This window comes from Lycorma delicatula, chromosome 5, assembly GCF_047948215.1.
Source record: "Lycorma delicatula isolate Av1 chromosome 5, ASM4794821v1, whole genome shotgun sequence".
Lineage (NCBI taxonomy): Eukaryota > Metazoa > Arthropoda > Insecta > Hemiptera > Fulgoridae > Lycorma > Lycorma delicatula.
In genome coordinates this window covers 19,701,509-19,714,230 of record NC_134459.1, presented here as the reverse complement: position 1 = coordinate 19,714,230, position 12,722 = coordinate 19,701,509, and the positions used below count along the sequence as shown (strand labels likewise).

Here is a 12,722-nt window from a genome sequence, read left to right as displayed (position 1 = left end):
CATAGTTGATTAACTTGACAGTGAAAGGAAGCGTTAAAGTAAAATATAAAGAGAGAATTAGAATAGAGTAGATTCAAAAGGTATATAAATTGTAAATGTGTAATGAAACAAGTAAAATGAAAATATTTTAAAAACATGCTACATTAAAATAATAATAATATAAGAAAAAACTATAAAGAAGCGTTAAATCAGTAAATTTTTCAAATAAAAGATTCGTTCAATTTAACAACAATTTAACGTAAAATTAAAACAGAAAACCTGAAATTATAACCTATAAAATTACCATTACTTGAAGACTGTACAATGTTTTCACTTTCACAAGCGGTGGGTTTACAATACGCTGGAAATAAAGCCATTTTCAAAGTAAATTTACTGGAAAGAACACTATTTCTTCAGAAAACAATCAAATATAACTTCATACACGTAAATACAATGTAGGAAAAAAAGACCTACAGTAAACAATTTGATCAAACAAAACCTGTTGTCGATACTAATATCTTACTATCGATATATATACGTTTGCAGCTATACATTATATTATTATTGTCATTCCTTAATATGGTTGTGACGTTTTGTCTGTTGATCTTTTTTTATAATATTTTATTTAAAGCGCGTTCATTGAATGGTATTTGCATAACTTAAATAGATAAGGTGTTTAATATGTGCATTCTCGCACACATATAGTATTTATATATTTTTCTAAAGAAACTTATTGTAATCTACATCGTTCTCTTTAAACGTGTTAGGTTAAGTTCATAAGGTGAGTTGTCATTACAACTTTCTAATATAAATATAGTCTATTTTAACGCTTACAATAACTTCCCCTATTTTCAAAAGATGAACGATTAGATTTTGTTGAATATATTCATGTAATATCTTTTTTGTAAACAAACGAAAGTTTTATATATATATATATGTTTGTGTACTGCTGGAGATCAAAATCACAATTTGTTCTGTTTATTGCAGAAACTTTACCTTTGATTCTGTGTCAGGTACAGTATTATATGGTTTTACGTTTTATTAAAAATACAACTTATTTGTTTTTTTAGTCATTACTGTTACAATGAATGTAAATTTTCCATATTATTATAGGTTTTTATGCAAGTCAGCATCCCAAGTCCATTTTTAAAGTATCATTTCCTCTTTTTAAATGGTATTGCAAAGCACATACATTATATGTATTGTAATATAATATTAATTGTAAACAGTATGTAGTCAATAATGAATGAAATGTGTTTTGATTATATAGTACAATTCTTGTTATTATTTCAGAATTTATTTTGGTTAGTTTGTCAAAAGTAATCTTATTTCTTTATTCACTTTGTGAACTTATTTTACGAAATTTAGTTATTGGCTTTTTCAGTTAATTGTCAAGATTGTACTATTATTTTTAAATTATTGAAAATGTTCCTTCCAAACAACCTTTCAAAGCTGATTTTTCAGTTCCCCTACTATAGAGTTACTACACTTTTGTTAAACTTGTTTTTTATGTGATACAAGTAAAACTGGCTTGTTGACATTAAAATTGTATTTTGTTATGCTACTACAGCTGTTATCTTATGTTCTACTTTATTCAATTACTGCAGTTTAATTTCTAAACTACATCAGTCATGATGGATCCATTCTCCTACAGAAGCAATGTAATTAATTTCACACTATGAAATGAAATATATATAAAAAGATATTACTCAAAACACGTGTGTACCAAATTTACAAACTAATATATTAAGACACTTAAATAATAAGTTATATTAAACAAACACTAAATTTAATAAAAATTAAATTTTTAATTAATAAAAGTCAACATAAATCAAATGTATGATTTGATTACTTATTAAAGGGTTTTGAAACTCTAAGGAGTAGTAAATAATAGCAACATCAGTAATTCTGCAGAAAATACCTTAGAAAAGTCCTTTGAAAGAATTGTTTACAAATAATTAAAAAATGAATCATATATAATTTTATATTATCTTGAAAAATTTATATTATAATAATTATAATTATTTTTATTTATAATTTTATATTATGCTGAAAAATGGATATTATTTTAGTGTGATTATTTAATATACTGAGAACCTGGAATGGTAGTTAATTTGCCTGATAATACAAATAATTCTGTCTATGTACTTTCAATCATACAATATATTATGCATGCTAATTTATTTAATTTAAATACTTTGTTTCACTTTTTTGTACATATTTTTGGATGCATTAGAATTTGTTGTATTTAATATCATTGCTTATCTACTCATACCCTCATTGATATTCTTTCTATTGAAACGTACTGATTACTTTTTATATATGTGTATAAGAATAATCATATATTCAAAAAATAAAATTAGTTTTAGTGATTGTATCTTTTATTTATTATAATTTTTTATTTGTAAGAGGAGATTGTAGTGTTTGCGTCTCTTTTAAGTGCATAAATGGCTGATTTTGTTTATGTCTTTTTGATTTTCTCATTCCATGAAAAATGTATATAAAACATTAAAAAAAGCATTATTTAATAAATATAATTATAAAAATACTGACAATAATAATTATACTAAAATTGTTTAGTCTAATAAGTCAGTTATGCACAGTATAATACACATTGGTTTATTTAATGTATTTTTAAGGCATTTTCACCCTTCTACAAATCATTCATTTCATCCTCTGAAGCAATACCTAACGGTGGACCTGAAGGAAAAACAAAAAAAAAATGTATTTTTAAAAGAAGAAATTTTTAGTATTTATTTTATTTTTATTACTTTCAGAGAAGAGATTATTCAGAATAAATTGAGTCCTTAAAAATTATTTTGAGAGTTTGAGAAATTGTTTAAATTACTTTATAAACCAACAAAATGATGGTGCAATTGTGGTGTTATAAATTTTGTGGTTTTTGGAGTGTTATGATTTCTAAAGTTTTAAGTTTTATTTCTTTTTTGTTATTCATTGATGTAATTATAGAATTATGTACCGACTGATGGTGTGGGATCCTATGAAAGTAGACTATTGTATTAGTTTTCTGTTATTGTGTTTGGTGGTTAAATTTATTAAACCAAATATATGCAGTTTTCATTGACTGCCGTTTATCATTTTTGAGGTAAAATCATAATCCCTTTTTATTCTTTCTTTCTTTCCTGTTTAGCCTCTGGGAATCACTGTCAGGTATTACTTCAGAAGATGATGTGTATGACTGTAAGTAAAGTGTATTCCTGTACAGCCTCAGGTCAACCATTTCTGAGGTGTGTGGTTAATTGAAACCCAACCACCAAAGAACACTGGTATTCACGATTTAGTATTCAAATCTGTATAAAAGTAACTGCCTTTACTAGGATTTGAATGTTGGAACTCTCAACTTCCGAATCAGCTAATTTTCGAAGACGCATTCACCACTACACCAACCCAGTGGGTGAAAATCATAACCCTACCATTGTAGAACATGTGTTTTCTGTTTAAAAAATATGATAATTGATTTTCACAGGCCTTTTTTTAAGCAAAAGTGATTATCATTTATGATGTTCACTTTGGTGAAATTTCTGAAGTATCCATCCATTTAAACTGGTCCTATCATTCTTAATATTTTTTTATAAAATTATTTCAATTTTTATTTTCTTAGAATGTTTTCTATTTATCTGTTTTCAACTTTTTTAATATTTATTGTGCCCTGAACTCCCATTTCTTCTTATGGAATGGAATTCTGGTGATCAGCTTCATGAGAGTAACTTTTTTCATCATGCTAAAAAAAGAGCACTTATAATTTTTTCTCCGTGAAACATAACCAGTCATGTAAACCTAATTTTTTTTTTAATTGCAAATTATTTACCGTGTTCATTATATACATTTAAAAAGTTTACATCTCCTTTAGAAACAAGCCCAATGAGATTAAATTAAATTACCAAATATAAAATACTGGGATAGAGAAAATTTTCTTCATATTATCCAGGTAGGTAGCTTTAAAATCATTAAATGTGGTAATATTAATGAAATCTTGCAATACTTGCATGCTTTTGAAAAGATACATATCATTGAACATTTCTAGAAAGATTATAATTATTTTATATTTATTTATATAAAAATTATTACATCTTTAAAAAATGAGTAAAAATAAAGAAGAAATTGAATACAGTTTTAAGTTTTATTACAAAAAAGAACAGAATGCAGTTCAGGCTGGTAAAAAAAAAAAAATTAACATTTATTTTCATTTATGTGGTATCAGTGTATCACAAAGCTGGTTCAAGTGTTTTCAATCTCGAACTTTGTTATCCTAATGCATTTCACATTTGTTAGTCAGTGACTGAAAATTTAATAAAATCACGGGAAAAATTGAACAAGACTGGCACAATAACAGTCATAATATTAGCAATGAATTAAACATTGTTAACAAAACAGTTTTAAATGAAGAAGGCTGATTATAAAAAAAGAATGCACGTTTTGGAACCCAAACATTGGTTCCAAAACCCATTCTTTGTGTTCCAAAACGTGCATTATTTCTAAAATGGAGCAAAATCAAACTATTTTATAAGCAACTCATTACAGGCAATGAAAAATGGATTATGTACTACATTAATGCACAGGAAAGATCGTGGTTAAAGTAAGGTGAAGCGCTGCGAATGGTGGCAAGCCAGGATTGATACCAAGAAAACTGATGTTATGTGTATACTGAGATTGGAAAAAAATTGTTCATTCATTATGACTTGTTGCCATCTGGTCAGACAATTGATTCTAACTTCTAATGTCAACAACCAGAAAAATTACACCAAGCGATCGAGGTAAAGTGTCCAGAAATGAACTATAGGAAAGGTGTTGTCTTCAATCACAACACCATATCCCACATCTTTGGAGGGCCATAAGAAATTGAGAAAAATTGGCTGGAAAGTTCTCATGCATCCAATGTAGTCCTAACTTTGAACCCTCAGACTACCATTTGTTTTGGAACAGACTAAACATTCTTGTCTGTTTAGATTCCATAAGTACTTGTAGACAACTGTGACATGTACTTGAGACACCCTATTGTCTGTGATATACAGTACATTATTTCTGAAATGACTCAGTATATCACAACTGTAAGCTTCTGCTGGATCCCCAGCCATATTGGAATTTTATGCAATGAGAGCACTTGTAGTATGGCAACCATGGCTTGTTTGCAGCCTTTTATTATGTAGAACTTTTTCTTTAAGTTGAATCAATATTTTCTACAATTGTTTTATATTTTGATTGCTGTGAAACATGGAAATAAGTGAATTATTGTAAGCGCTGTACAATAAAATACGAGAGGTTATCTCTACAGTAAAAACCGTTTCATTGTAAAAAAAATTTATTCTGATAACTTTATAAATATTTTTTATTTCTCTTAAACTATGTACTTATACTACTTCTCTATATAATCACCACATGAATTAAGGCATTTATCTTAAGACATGATACACCAGCTTCAATATACCCTCGTCATATTCTTCTGCCGCCAGCACATTTAGCCACTGATTAACAGCATTTAAGTTCATTGTCACCTGCCAATTATTTACTTAAAAATTCTTTCAATTTTCCAAACAAATGGTAATCAGAAGGGGAGCTAAGTTCGTACTATATGGAAGGTGATCGTAAATTTACCATCCAAATGTTCTCAGTAAATCATGTGTCAGACCCCCGCAACATGTGGACATGCATTATCGTGCAGCAGAATGATGCTGTCAGTCAGCTGCCCATGTTATAGATTTTGAATGGCATGCCTTAACTTAGTTTTAGTATCGCAATAGGCTTCTCCAGTATGCCAAACCAATCCCAAAAGACTGTGGCCACAGGTTGATACAAATGGTTGTGGATTGACTGGTTGGTGATTGAGGATGACGCAATTCACTTGACTGCTGTTTCTCTCTGGCATGTAATACAAAATCCATGTTTCATCACCAATAACAATTGAATTAAGGAACTCATCACATTTTTTATGTAGTGCATCAAAAATTTCAAAGCAGATCCCATTCGGATTCATTTTTTGCAATTTTTTTTTTAAATATTGTTTTCCAACAAAAATTTTCCTTATTTTGTGACGTTCCGTTAAGACATGCGGCACACAATGTGCACAAACCTTCTGAAGCCTAAATGGTCATGAAGAACGTGAACAATAACAGCTCTTGAAACGTCAGAAAAAAGAAGAGCCAGATCGGAAATCATTGAGCAATGATCTTTTCTTAGTTCTTCATTGACGTATTTCAACAAGTCCTCGGTGATTATCGAGGGCCTCCCCAAACGTTCTTCATTATGCACATTAATTCTGTTATTTCTAAACTTTTTAGGCCATTTTTGGACATTTCTTTTATTCATTACATTATCACTGTACACAATAACCAACTGCTTGTGAATTTCAGCCGACTTAACGTTTTGATGATTTTAAAAACGTATGACTCCATGTATTTCACAATCGGTGGCAACATTGATTTTCCTATTCATTTTATAATGTAATAACTCATGTAATAACTCACATGTAATTAAAGATACTACAACGCAACAACTTACAGACAACAATGCATTGTGTACATTGTTAGTGTGGCTATGAACGACACTGGTTTGTCAACCTTAGGTACAGAAATATCCCAGTAGTCTCTACTTTAGAAATATCCCTCGTAATTGTACTAAGACCTCCAAGTGATTATTTTGTAATAACAGAGAGCAGTTTTGTAAAAAAGAAACTTCTTATAGTATCACAACCTAGTTTATCTTTAACTATACTTCTGTACTGCTGGATATTGAAAGTGTCCTTCCAAAAACCACAAATAAAGTGTACCTTAAAATACCCAGAAATTGTTAACAGCATTTTACAGATTGGGTGTTGAATTTTTACCCGACTGAAAAGCTGCAATACTAACAAACGAGCATTTTTTAGTTAATTGGTTTCCGTATACAGCACAATCAACTCTTAAAAATTTGGGTGGAAGTCCTAGTACATCTGCCTTTTAGATGCTTTGAATTTACACTTGGATTCCAAGCCTTGTTTTAAGTTTTTTTCGCTAAAAAAAAAATATTTCTTCAATCAGATTGCATTGTTTGAGTTCATTATTTACTTTTTTATTATTATCATAATATCTATATCTATATATAATAATAAAAAATAAATAACACTACATAATAATAATGTATTATAAACTATTATTATTCATTTTTATTGAATAATTTTATTTGTTGTGAAATAATTTTATGAAATGTAATGTATCAATGCTAACATTATAATTTTCAGTAGTTATTAATGTAACTCTGCTGGTTTATTTTTATTCAATTGATTCAGATTTATAGTTAAAACCTCAATTCATTGTCCCATGTATTTTGTATTGGTAACATTTTTGAAGTATTTGTCCATTTTTGAAGTATTCAGCCTGAATTGTAAAGTTTTGCTTAATACAATTTTTTACATGTAGCTTGATTACTTAGGAATAAATTTCAGATAGTCGCAGGGGAACAGAGCAAATTTCCCCCAAAAACACAATTTCTTCAGAAATTGTCAGAAAGTTAGTTTGTCAGAATTAGTCAGAGATTTCCCCAAAACTAAGGCAAGGAAGGGTTTATTATGTTTTACCGACCAATTTATTGTACGTGATGAATTATAAAAAGAGAAGTAATAAATGGGTTGCAAATACAATTTATTCAAAAAAATTATCTTACAAATAAAAAATACATTAATAATCACAACTCAACCAAACACAATAGTCTATTTAGGCTGTATTGTGATGGCTTCAAAGTAAGATGACCACTGAAATAAAATAAATGTGTTAGGCTTAATCTAAGAGACATGTTAAAAAAAGGATTACTTATTAAACAAATCAGCACCTGAGATGTAAAAACTCATAAATCCAATGGAAGTCAATGACTTTTGATGTTTTGAATATTATTATATAATTGGTTGAGGAAAACCTTTTAAAATGGTATTTTCCACCATTGAAGTGTCTGTCCAAAGATCTTTTTAAAAGGTGTGATGCATGATGATTTGGAAGGCCATTCTATGAAATGAATACTTCTTGAAATTAAGTATCAAATTTTACATTTTGGTTGAGCAGATGGTTGCCAATGACTGATCCAACAGATTCACATACAGCCTCAATACAGATTTTTAAACAGTTTTGAAGGAGGAAAATTGTTTCTGAGATTTCAGTGTTAACTTGAGTGTTGGTAAATAGTTCTTTGATTACTCTGTTGTCTTGCTCAATTAAGTAAGGTTTTTTGGCTTCATTTGAAGAATTAAGTTTTTTTTTTAAATGTAAGGTTGCAAGATTGCTCTTCATCATTTTTAGCTGTAAAAAAAGAACTTTAACATCAAAGTTGCACTCTTGATTCTTATTGATCCAATTTATTAAAATTGTCCCAAGTAGCTGGTAAATGAATTCAGATTTAGAGAATTTTATTAGCTCTACTGAATACTTTTTAGCTTCAGTGTTTTTGCCTTTTTGGATACATTTAGTTTGCTTTTTTTTTTGCAGAACACTGAAAAATAATTTGAAATCTCTTTGAAATGTTCTGTAAACTCTCAATTCACTCTGACCAAAACAGGTTTGTTGGATTTTAGGGTTTAAAAAACTCACTTGTAGTTCGTCTGCTAATTTAATTAATTCCTCATAGCCGATTCCCCAGTTGTAATTTTTCGTTACATTTCCTACTGTTTGAGTTGGGACTGTTAAACCAAGAAAAGTGTTGTCTTTGCGAACGTCATTTAAAACACATTCTAATCTACGTGCTAAGTCCCACAAAAAGGAAAAATTCATGGTCAACGCCTTCACAAAGCAGGGCCAGTTTTTTTATCTACACTTAGATCAAAATATTCTACATCAAAAGCCACGCAATTTAATTGTTCTTTTATTTTAATATTTAATACACATTTATAATTTATATACATTCAAGTTTCTGAACAAGAACATCACCCTTGTGTGAAGTGCCACATGGTGATTTATCAATTATAATGCAGGTCTGAACATTATCTACTAATGTGGTCAAACATATAATCTGATTACGTATAGTGAAGTTAGATGAAGGCAAACGGTTTGTTATAGGATTTTTAGTACTCCAAAAATCAAAAATATTTGCTTTCATGGTAAAAAAATGTTATTTCTGAATTCTTTGTAAAATTCCTTGGAGTGATTAAGCTCACCAATTTCAGCATAATTTAATACTTTTAGACTTAATAATCGTTCAAAATCCTTCTTTAATGGCACTATTAGCTGCTCTAGCAACTCTCAGACCCCCTTTTGGTGTTATTTTTTTGCAAAATTAAATTTCTTTTCTTAGTCGCTTCTGAAAAGTCAGTACACCATTTATGAGCAGGCGATTGTAAGTGGTTAGTTAAATAGGTTTTGTAATTTCAAAATTGTACACATGTTAAAGAATTTAATGCCATAAGACTGATGGAGATAATACAAATGTAAATTTTTGCAGTTTTATGACTTTTTTCTCTGATACTTTTTTAAGTGCAGGTTTTGTCTCTTATTAATTGAACAAGTTTTCATCATTTTTAGCCTGATTTCATCCCAATAAATGGATTAATATTTCTAGTAATGTAATATTTTAAATTCATAAAAAAAACATTCATAAAAGTAAGGCAATTTAATATATAGTGTTACATTTAAGCTTATATTATATTTGACATTTCAAATTGATAATTTCTTTTTCAGGTATATAAGAATGATAAGAACCAAGTTTTATAATACAACTAAACAAATTATAAGATGTTTTTCACAAACATTGTCTCGTACAGTAGATCCTATTCAAGACAAATCTATGAATGAAAGTTGCATAGTGGTTAATGAAAATGATGTAGCTACAGGATACGCTAGTAAACGTAAATGCCACACAGTAAATGAAAATGGTGATATCCTGTTACATAGAGCATTCAGTGTATTTATATTTAATTCAAAAGATGAATTACTATTACAAAGGCGCTCTTTATCAAAAATTACGTTTCCTGGTTTTGTGTCTAATGCGTGTTGCAGCCATCCACTGTACGATATAGACAATGAAAGAGAAGAGAATAATGCACTTGGCGTAAGATTAGCTGCACAAAGAAGATTAAACTTTGAACTGGGTATTCCACCTGAAGAAGCTGATATAAATTCTTTGCATTATTTAACTAGAATACATTATAAATCGACTGGTGATGGCATTTGGGGTGAACATGAAATTGATTATATTTTAATTTTGCATAAAGATGTTAGTGTAAATCCAAATTCTAATGAAATTAGTGACATTTATTATGTACCAAAAAACCAGCTTGATACCTATTTGTCAGGATTGTCATCACCAATAACGCCCTGGTTTAATTTTATTGTAAAATCAAAGAGATTAAATCAGTGGTGGAATAATTTACATCAGTTGAATAATTTAACTGAACATGATAAAATCCTTCGAATTTAGTAAACATTCTTGTAAATCATCTAGGTTGTGGAACAAATTGTTTGCATAATGTATAACCAAAATTAACTACACATTTTAAAGGAAAGCGATGGACCAGCCCAGTCAACTTGAAAAATATAAGTGCATGAAATTTGTTGGTTCAGCATATTTAAAAATCATTAGGTTTAAGCCTAGTGTCAGGTTAAATTTATTAACTGCAGACTACCTTTAAACTTAACCTGGAAAATGCATTTGCTGCTATTGCTTCCTGTAGCATTTATACTTGCCAATATTGTATTTATCCAAACCTGTAACAGTTTGAACCTTTAAGTATCTTAAAAATTTTATTCCATTACCCATTACCAACTTAAATGTAGGTAACTATTTCTTTTACTTACAATTTTCTATTGTAAATGATGTTAATGGTAAATTGTTCACGATACATTCCACTATTATAGCACTACATCTACATGTTATTTTAAATTTTATTAAAATTGCAATCGAACATATTGAATTTAATTATAATTACAGCCATAAAAATATAAAGGAAAAAGCAGTTTAGAAAAAAATTGTGAGTAAAATGTAATAAAAATTAAAATAATACAAAAAAAATGTTTTTCAGAAGATTTTCCTTAAGAATTCAAAATTTTTGGTAAAACCATTGATTGTGTAAATTAATTTAGAAGTTGTTTTAAGCTAAAAGTCAAAGCTCCAGACCCATCATACTAGCCTGATTTATAGTAACAGTTTAAGGCCAAGGCCTGACATCAGGTTTGGAATGAGATGATATATTTGTGTTATACATAACACCATGTGCATTTGTAAATTACTAGGCAAGTAATAATGTGGTTCATGTAGTTGATATTTATAATTAGTGAACATTTATCATTTATTTTTAGCTGCATATTTTGTATAATATATCATTTATTATAATTTTTACTTATATTACTTTAATGTTTTCTTTTAGTCAATATTCTTATTTTTTAATTTATGGAAGTTATAATTAAGAACCATACTAGTAAAAAAATGGTTCTTCAGATCCTTTATTTTAGCAACACCAATGATAATGATTTAGTTTTTAGGGGAGCACAACATATAATTTTTTCAGCACGTATTATCACCTATATAATTTTGTGTTCGTTTGTAATGTGTAATCAACAAGAAGCATTTTTTCATTTTGACCTGTATTTATTGATATTTACTTAATTTTATAAATATTTATAAATTTCTTTTTGCCATTTGTATCCTATTATATCACTTATCATGAATGTAATTTATAAATAATTTTAATAATTATCTTGAATGAGACTAATTTTTATGGAAAAAGTAATGTAATTGAAAATTTCTTGATGATTTAATGCTATTAAAAAAATGTTACAAGATTGTTTTTAGTTTTATTCTTAATTTAGAATATGAAATAACCCAATTTGAAAGAATTTTGGTTTTTAGAAACAATCAAAAAAAAATCTTTTGATAATCTCTGCAAAATGTTTTTCTCAAAAAAGTTGAGCGAGTGAGTGGATTATAGAAAGGTAGAAATAAATAATAGTTTCTTATGTCAGATGCTAATTTAGTGTTGTCAAAAGTTCATATTTCTATCTGAAATCTATACAAGATCCGTGTATTACAGTCCTGCAAACTCAAACTTATGTGGGTTTGGATGAATATGAGTTACTGGGAATTCAAGTTCAGAATCTCAATATGCACTTTACAAACACATCAAGAAGGCAGAAAACAAAATCTAGTTTCTTTTAATACTGTTTGAATTATAAGTAAAAGAAATTTCTAAATTCTTGCTAGGTTCAATTCTATTGGGGAGGCCTGCTAGAGTCTAACGCCATTCCCAGGAGGTAGCAGAGAGGGGAAGAAACAAAAAGAGAATGATGAAACGTGGCGAAGGTTATGTCTAGGTAGGCCCTGGCACGCAAGTTGTGTGGGTTGGTTGGGGGGTGCTCCGATGATGGCATGAGGGGGGTCGCGATGTGATGGCCATTGGCCATGTAGGATAGTGCCGGGGAGGGTAGCCTCTCGGCGGAAGGTGAATTGGCCGCCGGAAATGGTGGTCCATGCGCGCTCTGATGTGATATGCTGGGGGACCCCGTGGAGAAACTCCCATTGTGGAGTAGACAGGGTGGGCAGAGACTACTGCCACGGCACCCTCTGGTGACTGCGGCCAGGGGGGGGGGGTTTAAAGAGAAAAAAAAGGTTCAATACTTTTAAAAAATTATTTAATGTACTGCATAAACCTGAAAAAAAATTAACTTAATCATACTGAAAACCAAAACCAAAATTTCTTCAGAAATTGAAATAATGTACTTTTCTTTAATAAAATAATAGTTGCCCACCGAACTGGTCTATGGTTAAGTGGTTGT

General features: G+C 29.3%; 2 protein-coding genes across 7 annotated transcripts in view; one reads left to right on the top strand and one right to left on the bottom strand.

Annotated features, from left to right (window-relative positions):
* The window catches only part of LOC142324784 (nuclear exosome regulator NRDE2), a 53,120-nt gene extending 52,621 nt beyond the window's left edge, over positions 1-499 (bottom strand). The window contains exon 1 of one of the 4 annotated variants that reach the window (XR_012756392.1): positions 272-499. Coding sequence is in view for 3 of the 4 variants with exons in the window: in XM_075365773.1 (XP_075221888.1) it covers positions 272-356 (85 nt within the window). In the remaining variant the exon portion in view is untranslated. The remainder of the gene's footprint in view (positions 1-271) is intronic. The other 3 variants (XM_075365773.1, XM_075365775.1, XM_075365774.1) reach the window with 3 other exon arrangements.
* Positions 500-544: 45 nt separating this feature from the next.
* Idi (Isopentenyl-diphosphate delta isomerase) lies at positions 545-11,734 on the top strand. 3 transcript variants are annotated; one of them, XM_075365777.1, is made up of 2 exons: positions 545-760; positions 9,633-11,734. In XM_075365777.1, the coding sequence occupies exon 2, from the start codon at positions 9,643-9,645 to the stop codon at positions 10,369-10,371; it is 729 nt and encodes a 242-aa protein (XP_075221892.1). In that variant the 5' UTR covers positions 545-760; positions 9,633-9,642; the 3' UTR covers positions 10,372-11,734. The 3 variants fall into 3 exon arrangements, with proteins under 3 accessions (XP_075221892.1, XP_075221893.1, XP_075221894.1); XM_075365778.1 differs by lacking the exon at positions 545-760 and adding an exon at positions 834-992; XM_075365779.1 differs by lacking the exon at positions 545-760 and adding an exon at positions 1,676-1,697.
* The last annotated feature ends 988 nt before the right edge of the window (positions 11,735-12,722 follow it).